Here is a 19,066-nt window from a genome sequence, read left to right on the forward strand (position 1 = left end):
AACCCCAATTGGAACATCAAAGCCCTCCATTATCACCACAACGACAACGGGGCCTTCCACCACCACTAATGCAATCATAACACAATCTGTTGAAACTACTGCATCAGAAGCCACAGCAGAGAACATAGTAAAAACAACACTTCTCACAGAAGTTTCCACTGGTCCAATTACGTCATCTACCACATCAGTTCTTGAAACTGCAACAACAATGCCAGAGATTAAAACAACAAGTCGTGAAAGCACCATTGTATCATCAAAACCCTCAATTGAGACCACATCTACAGAAAGGCCATCAACCACTACAAAGAGCTCCACAACCAAATCATTTGAAGCAACTACTTCAAAAGCACCAACAGTAAAGACTGTAACAACAAAACCACCTAAAGAAGTAACCACTGGTTCAAAAACAACATCTACCACAACTGTGGTTGAAAGAACAACCTCAGTGCCAATTATCACGACAACAGGCCAAAAAACAGCAGTGGTGACCTCAAATCCCTCTCTTCTTACTACAACTACACAAGGTCCTTTCAGCACTACTAACAAGATCACGACCAAATCTGTTGAAGGAAGCACTTCCCCAGTCATAACAGTGAATGTTGGGACAACAAAATCAGTTAATGAAGTTACAACTGGTCCAATTACAAAGTTTACTACAGCTGTTGAAGAAACTAACACCAGCAAGAAATCTACAGTTGTCACATCAAAGCCCTCTGTTAGTACCACAACTACAACTGAACATTCTCCAATATCTACCAGGACTTCCTCGACCACAGCTGTTGTAGAAACAGAGACCTCATTGCCAGGTGTGACAACAAGAAGCCAAGGATCCACATTTGTGACGTCAAAACCCTCTGTTAGTACTAAAACAACTCACGCACCATCGAAAACTACAAAGGGAACCACAATTAAGCTTGAAGGAACAACCACGTCAGGAGTCACAACAGTAATAGTTGGATCAACAAAACCTGCTAAAGTAGAGACCACTGGGCCAGTGACAAGTTTCACTACTGCAGTAGTGGAAAGCACATCCTCACTTCCTGGAGTCATGACAACAAGCCAAGAAACCCCAATTGGAACATCAAAGCCCTCCATTATCACCACAACGACAACGGGGCCTTCCACCACCACTAATGCAATCATAACACAATCTGTTGAAACTACTGCATCAGAAGCCACAGCAGAGAACATAGTAAAAACAACACTTCTCACAGAAGTTTCCACTGGTCCAATTACGTCATCTACCACATCAGTTCTTGAAACTGCAACAACAACGCCAGAGATTAAAACAACAAGTCGTGAAAGCACCATTGTATCATCAAAACCCTCTATTAGTACTAAAACAACTCACGCACCATCGAAAACTACTCAGAAATCAGCCACTGGCCCAGTTACAACCACCATTACATCTGTCAGTCAAACCACTACCTCATCGTCTGGGATTGTTACCGCAAGCCGTACAACTACATTTGAAATTTCAAAACCCACTTTTAGCTCAAGAACTACTGAGGGGCCACTCCCCACTACAAAGAGGACGACAACCAACATTGAATCTACAACCACTGTACCAGTGAACACAACACATATAGTGGTTTCAGTTGCTACCACAGAAGAACCATCTGGAGATACAACTTTTATTTCACCCATAACACAGACACTTCCAGGCAGCACAGGAATTTACACAGCCAGTGCAACCACTCAACCGACTGGACCCACAGTTGCTTCCTCATCAAGCTTCACCACTACTTTAACATCATGTTTCTGTTTTCTAAACAGTACTTCTTACCATCCTGGTAGGTACTTCAATCATTTATTTTCACCATTATCCTCTTTCTTACTTTGCTTGTTAAACTTTGTTGCAAAAATGTTAAATAATATTTTCATCTTTATTTTTTTTTCAATGACAAAACAACATGCTTGACCAACAATAAGGCAGTTAGCAGAGTTCATAAAATGATTTCCCCCTCAAAGCATCTTGGAATTTAGTCACAGACCTCTTATGGCTCAAGAACTGAAAGCAAAAGTTTCATGAATTATACACCTTTAATGGAATTGATCTTACTTTACAAATGCTTTTGAATCCAAAAGCAGGCCAGGTTTATGCTGTCCTTTAAATGTAGATTTTTCCACACTTTAGTTTGATTTTGTACACAACTACATTTATTGGAGGCCAGTCCTGAACTCTTGAAGTAATCTCTAACGGACACAGTCAAATCTATAAAAGATATGTTACCATCTGAACAGTTCCATTCATTTTCCATTGTCTCATGGAGATTGAGATTTTGAGTGTGTTCCCCAGTAGCTGTGAAATATGTTTTAAGGGAATTGATTTCAATAATCTCAGCTAAACTATCATTGATCTTGTTTTCTCTCTTTGATTGTTTCTCTATGCAGAATTGATAGATGTGTAGGTGCTTATTTTTTTCTTATAATTTCACCTAAGAAGTTCTTGATGTGATTCCTATCATTGAATTTTCATTTGGTAGCTGTTCTTAGGAACTCTACAAATATGTATCAATGCCAAATCATTAAGCAAGAAAAAAAACTACAAGACAGGGTGTTTAAACCTTGTATTAACATTTATCTTTGGTCACAAGAAGACAACTGTACTGGTACAGATATAGTAAGAATACTTTTAGGAAGCATTGAGATCGGGTCTCTTTGGCCCTTTAAAGCTGGTGTTGGATGTGTGTGGCCACATTCCTTTCATAACGTAAACACAAATGAGTCTTTGACCACACTGAAGGCTCACCTTAGCTGACATGCCTCCTTATGAATGGCAAGGTTGCCATTAGAATTTCTTGTATTTCCAGTGCTAAAAGCAGTCTAAGTAAACACTGTGTTATTCACAGAACCCTCCATGCAGTGAACAAAACGGAAGTGTGTTCCGCTCCAAAGCTTTAAGTCCACCTTGAAAGTATAGGGCTGCCTTTTACTCCTTGCTGACATTCTTTCGATCTCCTCCACACATATTTCTGTTCAAAGCTCGTATTGTACTTCACCAGTAAAGTCCAAACTGGTGAAGTGAAATAAAAAGATTAAGAGAAAACAAGTACTTTGAAAACAGAAAGGTTGGCATGTATATTTATTCACTACCTTTGATATGAAGTCTCTTTAATACACGATGGTGCTTCCCTTCGGAAGTTGCATAAGTAAATTAGGTCTGAAAGGCCCCAGAGTCTGCAACACAATAAATCAAGAGACATCACAAAGCAAGCAACACCATGCAGACAAAGGAGCTCTCCAAACATGGAAGGGACAAAATTACGGAGAAGTACAAATCAGGATTGGGTTCTAAAAAAAATAAATCTGAAACGTTGAAAACCTTACAGAGAACCATTAAATCCATCATAAGATAGAAAGAATATGGCACCACAACAAACCTGCCAAGAGAGGGCCATCTACCAAAACTCACAGACCAGGCAAAGTGGGCAGTAATCAGAGAGGCAACAAGAGTCCAAAGGTTGGGTTTGTGTCAAACACTATGTTTGACACAAACCCAACACCTCTCACCACCCCCAGAGCATGATCCCTACAGTGAAGCATGGTGGTGGCACGTCATGTGGTGGGGATGTTTTTCATCTGCAGGGCGGAAACTGGTCAGAGTTAAGGAAATGATGGACGGGGCTAAATACAGAGAAAGTCTTGAGGAAAACCTCTTTCAGTCTTCCAGAGATTTGATACTGAGACCTTCCAGGTCTCAGAGGTTCACCTTCCAGCAGGACAATGAGCCTCAGCCAAAAGCTAAAGCAACACTAGAGTTGGTTTAAGGCAAAACATGTAAAAAATGTGTAGGAATGGGCTAGCCAAAGCCCTGACATACCTTAAGAAACTTGCAGTCGTAATTGGTGGCTCTAAAAATGACTGACTTTGGGAGCTGGTAAATTGTTTTGCACGCTCAAGGTTCTTTTCTGGGGGTTATTATTCATTGTTTACTTGACAATAACACATATTTTGCATCTTCAAGGTTGTTGGAATGTTGTGGATATCAAACTAACCTCCACAACAACAACAACAGCACAGAGATAGCAGAGACTTTAGTTGTGGCTAAATCAACAATTTGGACATTCCTAAAAAGAAGAAATGCAATAGCTTGCCCATCATCACCAAAAGTCATCAATCTAAATCAGCTTGAATGAAGTTAACACGAAGTTGCAGAATTTCTTTCAATACATCACAAAGCATGGATTATCCTTTTGTGCCCCCTAAGTATAATCTTAAAAGCCTACTCTGAATGTAATGTAAAGTACCAAACTTTCCTTCCTGATCTCTTTGTTTTTTTGTTACAGGGGACTTGTTGTACAATGTTACTGATGGCCTTGGGTGGTGTTTCATTGCATATTGCAATGAATCTTGTAAAGTTGAGACACAATCCAGCCAATGTCCAACAACACCGACATCTAGCACCACTGCACATTCTACAACCCCGGTGGTCAGCACCACGACACAGGCCACGATTTCAAGCTCAGTTCCTTTGACCACAACTGTCCCTGCCTCTATCTCTACCAAAACAACAACTCTAGCTACAACTACCCTGGACTGCAATGATATGTATCCACCAAGACAGGTATGATGTGGGTAAAAACGTATTGTATTTTTTTAAGTCAGGATTGAGTTTCCAAAAGAATCGATGCATTTTATTTATTTATTTAGCATTGACAAACTGACGAGTTGGATCTTTTTATAGACTTTTAAAACAATGCTAAGATTAGATTAGATATATATACTTTATTCATCCCACAACGGGGAAATGTACTTATTACAGCAGCAGAAAAGAAAAGTGTAGTATACACTACAGAATTAAAATAAAAAGGGGCAAAAACACAAAAAAAAAACAGACAGAAATATCTATAACCTACACAATAAACAAGAAAACAATCAACCTGCAAACAGACAATGTGCAAAAACAAGTACTCAGGATGAAAAAAGTGCCGTGATATAAAAGTATTGCAATGTAAAGTGACCATAATATGAGTAATATTGCAAAAGTAAGTGACCATGATATAAATAATATTGCAAAAGTGACCATGACATAAATAATACTGCATAAATGATACTAAATGATACTATATACTAATACTAATAATAATAGTTAAGGCTCTGTTTGATTTTGCTCTAAGGTGCAGAACATAGCTCGAAACCAGCAAATTTGCAATTTCCTGCAGCACACTGAGATCAACACTGCCATCCTATTTAAGGATCTCTCAAATGAAAACACGTAAAAGGAATCACACGCTATTTTTCATGTTTACTCATCCCTTCACTTCAATTTTGTGGTCATCAACAAGCTCACCTATGACTATAATGAAACGGTCTCTTTGGAGGGGACAGACAGGGACAAGTCATTCTTAACTGCTTTCATCCAAAGCTAGTTCTCCTTACTCTGATGCCTCGTCTCTGAAGACGGCAGGTAACTATAACATCTACTGTCTCCAGTTACAGGGATGGTGCTTGCTTTCAAAACATGCAACATTACAGCTGAGAGACTTGGTTAAATTCTGTGAAACCAGCGCTAAACTATCCACAGAAAACTTGAACCTTTTTGTTTTCACAAGTTATTCTGTACAGTAAGAATGGAGAGACAAATTGAAAGCTCTTCACAGTTCTAAATAAATCTAGATTAGATTTCTTGATTCTCACCCCAACACCATCTTTTCAGGCTCCCCCAAGTGTTTATACCTAAAAACATGGAGTAACACAAAAGTGAAACTTCACATTACAATACCGACACATTTACAGTTGTGATGAACATTGTGATGCGGAGAAACAGTTTGGGGTTGGGTTTAAAGAAGCTGTGATAAAAAAAAAAAACAGAGGAGCACGTTTAATGCTTTCATGGTACATTGTGGGAAAGTAAAAAATGATATTGTATGATGCCAAAGAAATTATGCACTTTTAAGCAGAAACCATATTGACAACTGGAATATCAGTATTTTTGCGTTCTCATTCTGAACTCTGAGTTTAACGAGTCAATGTGTCAAGATATGAGTAAAACTAATTGTTTCAAAGGGGGTGAAAGTTGAACATCTGGATGTATGTTAACGTATTCTTTCTAGACCCAAATCAAAGTCACGCAGACTTACAAAAAAACAAAAACAGGACTCCATATTTTGAGAGTGATGTTGAATTAGTCTTCATTATTTGATTATTGTTATCTCATGTTAATTTATATTTTTCAATCCACATTCAGAATGGAGAATCCTGGAAGGTTAGCAATTGCAGCAAAGCTACTTGCATCAATGGCAAGATCTCAGTGACACCTGTTGACTGTCCTCCCGTACACCAACCCATTTGTACCAATGAACGCAAAGTTGTCAAGATGTATGATGATGACGGATGTTGCTTTCATTATGGATGTGAATGTAAGTTAAATATACCACCTTTCAACAACTTATATACTCTTCTAGTACTTTATAGGTTGCACAGAGTATGTGACAGTAACCATGGGTCCTATAACTGTTTGCATTAAGGTTCTATCTGCATTAGACACTGTGATATGTGTCATCTTACCATATCTAAATCAGATGTCTAAGAGTTACACAAGGATTTTGTAATTTAATCATTTTCTTTTCATGCATATAAAAAATTTCAATTGCTTAGAAATTGATATCCATTTTGCTTTAATGCTATCTAAGAAACATGGTTGAAACTTGAATAAAGATATGAAGGAGAGGTATTTTAAAAAGTTTGTTCTCAATGCATTTATGTTGTATTGATTATATGGTAACAAGATTCATTAGTTACTAAATAAATGCAATTAATTCAGTATCAGATACTATCCACCGATAAACAAACATGACATGCTTACAAGAGATCATTTTTTTCTTATGCGAGTTGTATTGCACCTACTTATAATTTCTATACACACTTTTTCTAATCCTGCAGGTGTGTGCAGTGTCTGGAGTGGATCCCATTACATGACATTTGATGGAAAATCATACAGTTTCAGTGAGAACTGTTCTCACTACCTGGTCAGGGAGATTATTTCTAAATATAACCTGACTATTATAAAAAGCCATGATCATTGTGATCCCTCAGACAGCACGTTTTGTCCTCTGGCTCTCATTGTTACATACCAATCCTTTAAGGTAGTTTTAACTCAGGTGATGACTTCAGGAACAGCAACTAATGTGGTAAGCAGCAGTTCAAACAGACTCAAGCTGTCGTTTTAGTGTCGCTATCTCACTTAGATATTCTGACAACACTTAAAGGTGGGGTAGGTGTTCTTTTTCTGGAGCATTTTTTTACATATTGCTTGAAATACTCTTCACACCCCCATTGCAACCAATTAATTAAAAGTTTTGACACAAAAATGAAAAGTTTTAGTGGCCTCTAGAACGTACAATCCAGGAAAAACACTATCCAATCATACTGAACGGACCGTTCACAATGATTGGATTCTGATGCGTCTATCAAACTGCAATCTGCTCCTCCCTCCCCCTCCTTCCCCCTGTGCGCGTACCCTTCTTCGTGAACGAATTACGCGTCCAGAAGCTTGGCAGGAAGCTAAACTAGAGCCAGCTTGGCTAGCACCTAGCATTATTAAACGCTTCATTATGATGTTGAAAGGTATTTTCTTACCTGTGAATCCGCCATGAGAAAAAGTTAGCAAAAGTTAGCCAAACCAATCGATGCTTGCTGTCAGAACAGCGCTCGTGCGCCTTCGTGCTCGTGAACAAGCATTGCGCGTTCATGTACTCTAGAGGCGTGGCTTCGGGGGGAAGTCTGAATAAAGGGGTTGGGACTTGTGACCTGTGTATTTTCAAAATGCAGCTTCGCTGGACTCAAAATCCAGGATCTCCTACCCTACCTTTAAGCCTAGAACACTAACGTACATTTTTGTAACACCATCACTAATGATATACCCATATACCCATATTTCTCTATAAAATATATTAAACCACTGCAATACATGGCAAATTGACGTATTCTTCTTTCATTTCCAGCTATACAATGCCTCATAAAACAAAAAAGGTTTTAGGGTTCTAGGGTTAATGGTTCATCACTCAATCAAGATAATATGATGCACAAGACAACTGCTGTTCAGCATAGTTCACAGTGTTTTCCATTGTTTTTTGTCTTTTTGTCCCACAGGTGTATGTAAGTCAGAAACGGATCTATCCGGCCTATAGCAATTCTGGCCTCCTCCTCACTGGCACAGACATGGTGATCACATTGGAGATACGGGATATCAACACAAGAATAGTCTACAGGGGCTCCTCATTCAGCATTGACCTGCCCTATTCTCTCTTTGGGGGAAACACTGAGGGACAGTGTGGTGAGTTACCAGAACACATGGTCTGTATCATAACACTTTTCATTCATCGTTATTAAATCTAATCGTGGGATGAAATTTATGGGAAATATTTGAATATGTAACTACAGAGTTACAGGGGAAGTTAAGTAGTAGCTAAACACCCGCACAGCAAGACAGACCCACCTCCAAGCTTTACTGTTGCGCCTCATGATTTGCCTCATTACTCTTTAGGGCTTGGCAAGTAGACATTATGTAGCAGTTCAAAAGCAAAAGGGGATGTTTCCATAATATGTCCCCTCTGAAGTTTAAAGCATCTTAGCGAAGATGATGATAAGATAATGTAAGGTAGAACGTTACTTAAGTTCAAGTGCAGCACCTGTTGACGATCTTCAACTTTGTTAACTGTATTTGAAGATTTGTGTTATTGTATATTGTTGTATTCAATTCATTTTTATTTATACAGCGCCAAATACAACAAATGTCATCTCAAGGCACTTAGATAATAAAGTCCAATTCAAGCCAATTGGAATTCAATTAATTGTAATCATAATTATTCATAAAATAATCCAATTTGTTCATATAGAGCCAATTCAAAAACGATTTCCTAGCTAAGGAAACCAACAGATTGCACTGAAACTTTTTTTTTTTTCGGTCCAATCTCCCGTGTATGGAAAATGATAATTAAAACCAGGTTTTATAAATCATTCAGAAAACATGAAAAGCCACATCAGCTTGAAGTAAATAAACGTGCTATATGTGGTTAATGTTAAATGGTTAAATGATTTCTGGGAATCTGATGGTTTCCAAGCACACATCCAAAGTTTAAGATTACACAAATGAAAGGTATTTGTTTAAAGACAAATCTGTTTGGAGAACTGGTTCTTGTTTGGGGAACATTTCTGTGGCTTAGGCTGCTGCCTCTGTTTTATCAGGTACCTGTGACAACTCCAAGGCCAATGACTGCCGGTCTCCAAATGGCCAAGTAGAAAGCTGCTCAGAATCTGCTGGCCAGTGGCATGTCCCAGGTACACCCTGTGCCACCCCATCAACCTCCCCAGTCATTACAACTGCACCCGGGACCACACCCGAGTCTCCATCCTCAACGACACAGGCCTATTGCAAACCTTCTCTCTGTGATCTCCTGAGCAGCAGGTAAGGGAAACACAAAATTTTAAATTCTTTTATCTTCTTTATTCCTTTAACTAAGAATTACGCACATTAGAGAATATCTGGAATTTTGTTACTTCTTGTATTTATGTTGCTGGTGTTATGAACTCCACATGAAAGTGTTAAACCCATTCTTTTGAGAGTTAGGATGGAGTTGAAATTGCAAGGCCCATTTCAATAGAAACATGTTAGCATATCTAAGGGCCAAATATTCACTGCCAAAACCATTCAGAAACTGTTCAGTTCAGTTTCAGGACATAGTGCCAGAAGAAAAAGACAGAGAATGGCTCAACAGCACTCTTATTTAAGACAAATGAGACATTCCGTAAGAAAAAATCCTTCTGGGGTGGTTGGTGGCGTCGTGGGTTGTGCAGGCGCCCCATGTCCAGAGTCCTCGCTGCAGCTGGCCCCGGTTTGAGTCCCACATTGGACGGCCCTTTGCTGCATGTCATTCCCCCTCTCTCTGCCTCCTGCTTCCTATCTCTCTTCAACTGTCCTGTCCGTGAAAGGCAAAAAAGAATAAATCCTTGTTTATTAAACAACCTCTAATTTAGTTTTTTAGTTTTACTTTTAATGAATTAGCGTTTGGTCAATGTACAATTTTAATGGCCCACAAACAAATTGAGTGTTGTCAGAAAGTAATTTCCTTGGTCTTCCTCTTTGTTTTATCAGGGCACTTCAGGAACATCCACTCAAAGGGGATTTTAATTTGATGGATTAAAATTATGAGCTGCTTTGCATTGATCATATTTTGGCAAATGTGGGTGTGTAGAGGGCAGCATATTAGGCTGTACGTTTCCAGCTTAACTGTGACTGCTAAAGGGAGCATTATCTGATGGTGTGCACGTACACAGCTGTATAAGTCTGATTATTCATTGGCACGTAATCTTCATTTCTATAAATGCAGTTTTAACAGTTTACTAACTTGTAGCGACATACCCAGATCGACAGAAGTAATCTTCATGACTTTTTTTTTTAATCTACTTTCTGTAGTCTGGTTGAAGAAAGTACAAATTCTATGTGTGAATTTTAATGCTATACAGCAATGAAAATATTTTTTCTAATAATTCAAACAACAGTTTTACCAATATTTACAGCCATAAAGCATGGCATACTTTCTATTATGCACCACTGTGGTGATGCTGTAGTGTTATAGTGAATTAGTTTTGAGTTCTATGTAAACTGAAACTAATTTCTACTCTTTCTACTCTTTTATAAATTTCTACAAAGTTCTACTCTTTATAAATGGAAACAATATGTCCATCTCTTCAGACAGGCATAGTTAATAAATCTTGTCATTTTTCCGGTAAACTAATATGCAAACATGTTCCTTCTAGTGTATTTGCACCCTGCCACGCAGTCATAGCCCCTGGTCCATTTGTCTCATCCTGTGCATATGACATCTGCAACGGTGGTAACAACACCTGCTCCAGCCTAGAGGCCTATGCCACTGAGTGCTCTAATGCAGGAGTATGTATTGACTGGAGGAATGCTACTGATGGGCTTTGTGGTGAGTTATAGAGTTAATTGTGTATAATACTTCAACTTTTCAAGATTTTAAAAATGAGTAAATAAATGTATTTCCGTCTTACAGAGCACAAGTGTCCAAGCAACAAAGTGTACATGGCCTGTGGTCCCTTGATAGAGCCTACATGCAATGACGGGTACAGTGAATGATATTTTAGCACAAGCAAAGTTTATATTGATGATTTTTATTTAACACGTGTTCGATCAGCCATAACATAATGAGCACCTGTCTAATATTTCCTCAGGCAGTGAAAATATCTCAGACCACTCAGGCTGTGTTAAAAAGACATCTGAGGGTGTCACGGCGTGTCTATTACCAGGAAGTTAGCCATTAGGCATGTGCGATACTAGTCGATACATAGTCGACTTCTTTTTTAAGAGTGGACTAATTTTTGTTTGGGACAGGATGAGACAACGCAGAGACGTGAAACTAATTGTTTCTGCCTGAGTATACATCTATAGTGGAGGCAACAGAATGATCAACAGACCGGCAACAAAACAAAGTGAAGCATGGCAGTATCTCACTCACCAAGACAACAAAGTCCAATGCACATTATGCGGGATGAAGATAGCTTACCACGATTCTACCAGCGCAATGGGGACTCGTTTACTAAACTATCACAAAAATGTTCACATTACGACGAATGGATGGATGGAAAGACAATGAAATATGATGGGTTTTGTTGCAGCTAAACGACAGGAACAATAGCTGCTTTGGTGATTAATGTTAGTTTAATGTTGACGTCACGGCTAATCAACTTTAATTGACTTGATTAGTTGCCCTCAATAATCACTCAAAGTGCCCATCCATAATAGCAATATATCTCTTGGGCCTTGTGGGTCGTGGGGTGGTGTCTCTGTGGTGTAAGCTTGCTTCACAAAGACGCCATCGGACCCCATGAATTTGGTTTCTGGCGTGTTTGCAGGCTAGGTGAACACCTCAGACTTTGTTATGTTTTTGGTAAGCAGTTTTTATTGGGCCCACTGCTGTCCTGCTGGCGGCTACTGTCGGGGAGTGCTCTTTACACATGGTGGGGGTACTCGCGTTGTCATGCTCCCTTTCAGTCAGTGGTCAGTCGTTTTAATGTTAATATGGGGTGGCGGTGGCTCATGACTCAGCAGGTAGAGTGCGATACAAAGACTTGATGAGGGGCACAAGGTATGCAACGTTACATACAATTCTGCATCACAAGTCACGGTTTCCACTTTTAGAATGTTTCCGTGTGACAATTATTCTAACTGGTTCAAATAATCCCACCACTGTAATAATTGATAATAATATCTCTGGCACCAGGTACAACAAGAAGTTCCAAGCAGATAGCGAGGCATTCGCTGACTACACAAAGGAAGGTTGCTTTTGTCCTCATGGCACCACATTATTCAACACAGTGTACGACACATGTGTCACCTCCTGTGGTAAGAGGATGTACTAGAAACAGTTTGGCTTCACCACTGAGCAATAGTGACTGACAGAGATGTGTCTGAGGGATGAAATGAAAACACTGATTACTGTTTTTTGTTGACTGAGTGATGAATGATGAATTGTTGTTAAATGACAAGAGGAAATTACATGATGTTTTGTGTAATATGATTTAACTCAATTAACACGTTTGTTTGTTCACCTTGACAACTAGTTCAAAATGTTTTTATGCCTCTGAAGTCAGTTTGTAGGTATATGTTTGTAGATGGTAAAACCAGAGCCACCAGCAATTTTACAGGAGAGATCAGTCAAGTATATGACTTATCCTTCCAGTCTATTCGTCTTGTTCAGCAAAACTTTCTCTATCTGTCACCACCTTTCTGCTCACATGTCTGTGCCTGGATTTCAGGCTGTGTTGGACCCGATGGAAAACCCAAACAGGTGAAAACTCTGCCATACACACATCTTCATGTACACTAACAAAGCATTGCCTTTGTTTCTCAAGTGGTTTATTTCTGTTAAACAGCCAGGTGACACATGGACAAGTGACTGCAACACCTGTGTGTGTGACGAGGATTCAATGAGCATCGACTGTCAGCCTGTTCAGTGCCCAGCGGTACAGAGACCCAACTGCAGCGAGCCTGGCCACCAGCTGGTCAACAAAACCAACGGCTGCTGCACAACACCGTCATGTGGTCAGTCTTATTGTTGAAGGCCTAGATGTGATAATGTCACTACAGATTTCCAATTACATAATATACTTTCTAATGTTCCCTGAACTTCATACATTTGCTTTTCATTTGGGGTCCCTGTTTGACAGCAGTGTTTTATGTTCTGCTCTGTTTACAGTCAGCATTGCCGAAATGGGTTAAAATACACTGTAATGATATTTCTTATATGGCATCATTCTGCCAAATTACCTGATGCCTTTTCTGTTTCTCACCGGTGAGAGAGAGAACTTTTTAAATGCCAATGACAGTTGCAGCTTATTTATCCAAAGTGCAACAGGATGTGGTGGTTGGTTTCACCAATGCTTGCATTGTCCTAGTTTGTAGTGACCAATCATCCTGTTCATGTGTCGATGAAAATCCATTCAAAATGGTCACAGTAACATGATTATTCAAAGGTAATATTGATCTAAAGAGATTGCTTAATGGTGTTGCTGAATGAATAAAAATGCTCGGGTCAGAAGAACACATTCACTAATTTACCACAAACATCTATAATTAAAATACAATCAATCAGACGTTTGTAATTCCCGCTGTTAGTGTCTTTTCCAAAATACTGAAGAAATGTTTAAAAAGTTCTCCCATCATGCCTCCATGCATGAAACCAGGCATAGGAACCAGGGGGGACGTGTCCCCCGCAATGTTAAACTCATTCCTACACCCTTGTCCATGCCTATGTGCAGCTCCCAGTCAGACGGCTGCACATGTACTGTTCTCCTGCCAAAGAAAATCCCACTTCCCACCATGTCTGTCAACAAGTTCCGACTTACCCAAATTTACATATTAAAATCCAGCAACAACGCTTACTGCTTGTGTTAGGGACCAATAGAGAAGTTTGATCACGCCATGTAAGGGTGAATGTTTGCTGGTGTGAGCTAAGAAAGTCCAGCTTAGGGGAGTCTCTTGCTAACTTGACAAATCATCTTAACACGCTAAGCTGATATTGGTGTTCTTATAAATGACTGAAATGGGTAAATCAATACCTTTTTTACATCCAACAGAATGCAGTGTTAACCTGTGTGTGGGTCCCATTACCTGCCCACTGGGCTTCCAAGTGGCTGTCACCAATGGCACCTGCTGTCAGTCCTACGACTGTGGTACGTGACTCTTCTCTGTTGACCGCTCCGGTCTACACCTGCATAATAATCTAATTATAATAAATCATAATAAACATCTGCATATGTGTTGTGTGGAAAGACAGCACAAAAAATTTGTGCAAAGTTAAAGAACCTTTTTTACGTGTGTGCGTGTGTTTCAGTTATTGTTAAGGACATTTAAAAAGTATTTTTAAGAGACTACAAGTGCCATAATCGCCAAGCCTCATTCCTCTGTTTGAAGTCTTACTTGTGAAGGAAAATCAATGTCCGAAACATGTACAACCAGTTTTAATCCCTTTTTGGTTTTTAGGAATATTAAAAGAAACATGCTAATCAGATGTTATGCCGTTCCACTTCCAGTTAAATCTGAAGCTGTTCTTCTCACATTACAGACATTTCAAAATAATTGTATTGATAGATCTATTTTAGAACTAATTCAAATAAATCAGTGTCAGTGTCAACTATACTGATGTTTGTTTGTTCTTTTAATCTCTGCAGTTCCTAAAGGTGTATGTCTCTATGACATGACTGAGTTCAAGGTAAGCAAACAATCAGAATTTTGGTAATTGTGAACAAGTTCTTCAGACTTCTATCGGAAATGATGTGAGATCACTTAAAAATGGGAACCTGCACGTGTCACCAGGTGATTCCCCTGATTTAAATTAGAACTGTCCAGTTGTTGTTTGATTTGAGGGAAAAAAAACAGCAAGCATGTTTAATTATTTGAGGTATATTTTAGGTAAAAATGTCTGTGATTTGTCTCATTTACTTTTTTATATTTTACACAATAAAACTTTGTTTTTACTTTTGTTTTTAATCCTGCTCAGAATTATATAAAATGAGGGGAAAGTATAGGGGCGTCCATGAAAATTGATGCCTAATAGTATTAACACACAATATATATAATTCTATAGCCCGGAGCAAAGATACCGACAGCAGAAACACCATCAGAACCACAATCAACAACAATTGCACTATCAGAAACAAGCGAAGCAACACTGGGATCTTCATCAGAGGAGTCTGCTCAACCTTCACCCTGCCAGGAGTGTTACTGTGGCCCCAAAATGGATCCCATTACCAAGCTGAACATTATTACCTGCAAACCTGTTGTGTGCAACACGAGCTGCTCTGAGGTAAGATCGTTCAACAGACAGAGCAACATCTGATATCTGCTATTGCAATTTTAATTCACAGAGAGATGCTTCTTAAGAGGAAATTGGAGGTAAATTCTTAAATCTGTCGGCATTCTCCCTGAAAATGAAAGTGTAGATACTCTGTAGCCCTCCAAAGAGCTCCTGAGGTGAAACATGTAGGAGTAGTGAAGAGGCCTGAGGAATTCTTTAAGAAGAGAAGAAAAGGACTGAAAAATGACAGTGGGTCTTTGAAATGTTACAGATTAGATTGTACAGGAATCATGATCAGTCAATCTTTATTTACACGGCACGTTTTAAACAAAATGCAACTGGGTGCTTTATAAAGCAATTAAAAGGACCCAAGCAAGGCACGAAAACAAGTATAAATTCCGTGAAAGAATGACCACACTCAGAAAAGCTATTTGCACTTATCAGAAAAAATATTCATCAAATCAGCTTTAAAAAAAAAAGAAAAAAATGAAAACGTTTTTTGACAAATATAGGTCAAAAATACTATAAAGGACCCAATTAATAAAAATGTGCACAAAAGTTCAGAGAGTTCGAAATAAGCTATTTCAAAAAGGTACGTTTTGAGCTTCGTGTGAAAAACAGAAAGGCTTCCAGTGTTTGCGTGTGACAGATTTAATTAGAGATTCTCTTACATCTGCAGCACAGAGCAAAACCGTCAGAAATTGAAATAATCATGACGCCAAAATCATTTCCAACTTGGAAAATGCGAATATGCAGTAGTGATGCTTTGCTTCTGTCACAACCTTCTATGAGCAGGCCATGCTCATCTCCTGCCTTGACTACTATAACACCCTCCTAACTGCTCTCCCAGCCTGGGCTGTGAAACCGCTGCAGATGGTCCACAACGCCGCAGCGCATCTGCTCTTCAATTCAGCCTATGAGAGCACACGTCACCCCTCTGTTCACTGAGCTCCACTGGCTACCCTTAGCCGCCCGCATCAAGTCACTGATGTTAGCCTACAGAGTGCTGAATAGAATATACTTGTTAATGTGGAGAACAAAACCTCTGAAATAGTCTCAGTACATTTCAGTTTGGTGCAACAACATAACAATGTAATGCCACAACAGCACTTGACTACACACAATACGGCAAATAGCAACATGTGGCAAAATTTGTTTTTTGAGCACTTGTGGCTTTTATTTGAAGGTAAAGAAGACAGGAAAGTGAACAGATATATATTTTAAAGAGTAGACCAAGGCAACCAGAACTATGTAAGGTGTCAGTTTTTTTTATATAAATTTATAAAATAGACTAATTCATTATTTTTAAAACAACTCTTGTCAAAACTTGGCAACAGCAAAATCTGAGTCTGAAACAACAACATGAATAAGGAATAAGAAAAAAAAAATGAACTGAAAAGGATTTCTGGTGGAATATTGTTGGATGTAGATGACAGAAATGGAACATGGGCTGTACTTGTACAGCAGTTCTCTCCTCCAGCTGACCACATTCACCCATTCAGAAAGCTTCAGTCCATATAAGCGACACGGTACATTCTTCTACACATTGGCACACAATCATTCACAGATGGACGCATCGGAGGCAAACGTACGGTATAGGACGCTTTGACATGTGGCCCAGGGAAGCCAGGAGTTGAACCAACAACCTTCCGATTGGTAGGCGACTGATCTTCCTCCTGAGTTTCAGCCACCCGAGACACTGGACTATAATATAGTGCTTCAAGCATTTGTACTTGATGTACTAATGCTTCAGGCATTTGTGCTAAACATTGCTTGGAAAAATTACACTCACAAAAGAAGATAAATATCAGATCATTCTAACACACACATATAGCATTTAGCACACAAACTACATCATCTCTTCTTGTTGTTCTGTGTTTCATTTTCTTTGTCCTGTTGCTGACTCATTCTGCAGGGCTTTGAATATCAGACTGCGACGGACAAGTGTTGTGGCACATGCGTTCAGAAGAGCTGTATTTTCACCACACCTGACAACCTGACAATGCATATCATCGAGGTCAGTGCTACAGCTGTGCTTCCTCGTGTTTAATGGCAAGAAAATAAAAAAGGCACATTAGCAATATAAAGTGTTCTTTTCACCAAGTTTAGAATTGAACAACAAAATCCATTTAAATGAAGTTGAAACCAACAAACTTGAAACTGGTTTCCATTTGTAAAAGGTATAGAAATGTCTCATACAACTGTTTTCCAGTGTGTTGTCTTTTTAAATGATTCAAATCTGAGGAATTGGGATCTTTTTCTAAACAGTTGACTCTGTAATAGCTCCACTCTTCATTTTGTTACAGGTCAATGACACATTTATATCGCCTTATGACAAGTGTGTACAATATACCTGTGAGAAGACCAATGGACAGATTGTCACCAAGGCGACCAACACCATTTGTCCCCCATTTAACTCCCTGGACTGTGAACCTGTGAGTTTATCAACACCTGACAGATGATGAATCTCTGCTCCAACCCATATAGTCTGGTTCTAACACACGTCTTCCTCCTGTAGGGCACTGAGACGACTGATGCTATCGGGTGCTGTAAAACTTGTAAGTTGGCAGATGCTGTTTATGATAACCAAATATGATTAAAAATGGAAAGTTCACCTGGGGATAAAAAGTGTGTTAGTATGTAACAGTTGTTGTGTATTCCAGGCAAACTACAGAGTGTTTGTAAGGTCCACAGTAAGCAGATGCTTATTGAGGTGAACCGCTGCATCAGCACGGAGCTGGTTAACGTGACATCCTGTGTTGGACACTGCAGAAGCTCATCCATGTGAGTAAATGTAGCACAATATTTGGGTCCGGCTTTGTCAGCAAAGGTCAGTTTTTAAATTTAGTTCTCTCAACATCTTTTTATTTATACTGGAAAGCATCCGAGCCAAATCATTTCTCAGACACAAGGGAAATCCTCGTCTGAAGTTAAACCCTGAGAGTTGGAACTGATCCCTCTTTGTGGCTCAGTTTCTTCAGTCCAGCGTTGAACTGGACCAAGTTGTTCAAACAGTGGGATTGGACATGATTTAACAGGGACTGCTGACATGTTTTTCTCACATTTATTTATTTAGTTATTTATTATTATTAGTAGTTGTATTTTTTATTAGTATTGTTTTTATTGTAGTTTTTGCTAATATACAATCATTGTAAATATTTATAATTTTTTTCGAGCTACTTGACTAATTTGAATTGCCCCCATTGGGGGATGAATAAAGTATTTTTCTATTCTATTAATAGTTTGTTTTTGGTAAGTTAAATTTTTTGTCTTAATAGTTAATACTTTTGTCATTAGGGTTTTTTTTTGGGGGGGGGGGTGGTCTTCTTCCCAGTTATTTGCAACAGACGTATTAGTAATGTAATCCATTTGTCAAGTATTAGGCTAAAACAAATGATTTATTTCACAATTTGAACTCAAATGTGAAGTGAAAATGATCCGAAAACATCTGTAGCTGCACCTTTGAGATGGAAAGTGAATAAGAACCCTTAGTGTGGAATATAAGAGCTGCCCTCTGTGGATGTGTATGTGCAGGTACTCCGCAGCAGCGAACACCATGACCCACCACTGTGAATGTTGCCACGAGGCTACCACCAGCCTGAAGCAGGTGGAGCTGACCTGTGCAGATGGTTCCAAGCTCCACCACAGCTACACCCAAGTGGAAACGTGCCATTGCAGCAAAGAAGACTGTGCGGGGGGGACTAAGCCACAGCGCCGCAGGAGGCGCTGACTTATTATACTATTTT

General features: G+C 39.1%; 1 protein-coding gene across 1 annotated transcript; it reads left to right on the plus strand.

Moving 5' to 3' along the window:
• Positions 1-19,050, plus strand: LOC142383018 (intestinal mucin-like protein). Its single transcript, XM_075469140.1, has 20 exons — positions 1-524; positions 4,290-4,567; positions 6,191-6,362; positions 6,886-7,133; positions 8,095-8,278; positions 9,190-9,282; positions 10,785-10,934; positions 11,019-11,088; positions 12,246-12,367; positions 12,781-12,812; positions 12,898-13,066; positions 14,101-14,196; positions 14,695-14,735; positions 15,111-15,131; positions 15,216-15,329; positions 17,236-17,337; positions 17,627-17,755; positions 17,839-17,869; positions 17,984-18,104; positions 18,855-19,050. Exons 1-20 carry the CDS (start codon positions 209-211, stop codon positions 19,048-19,050), a joined length of 2,685 nt encoding a protein of 894 aa, XP_075325255.1. The 5' UTR covers positions 1-208.
• The last annotated feature ends 16 nt before the right edge of the window (positions 19,051-19,066 follow it).

The sequence above is a fragment of the Odontesthes bonariensis genome, chromosome 1, assembly GCF_027942865.1.
Source record: "Odontesthes bonariensis isolate fOdoBon6 chromosome 1, fOdoBon6.hap1, whole genome shotgun sequence".
Lineage (NCBI taxonomy): Eukaryota > Metazoa > Chordata > Actinopteri > Atheriniformes > Atherinopsidae > Odontesthes > Odontesthes bonariensis.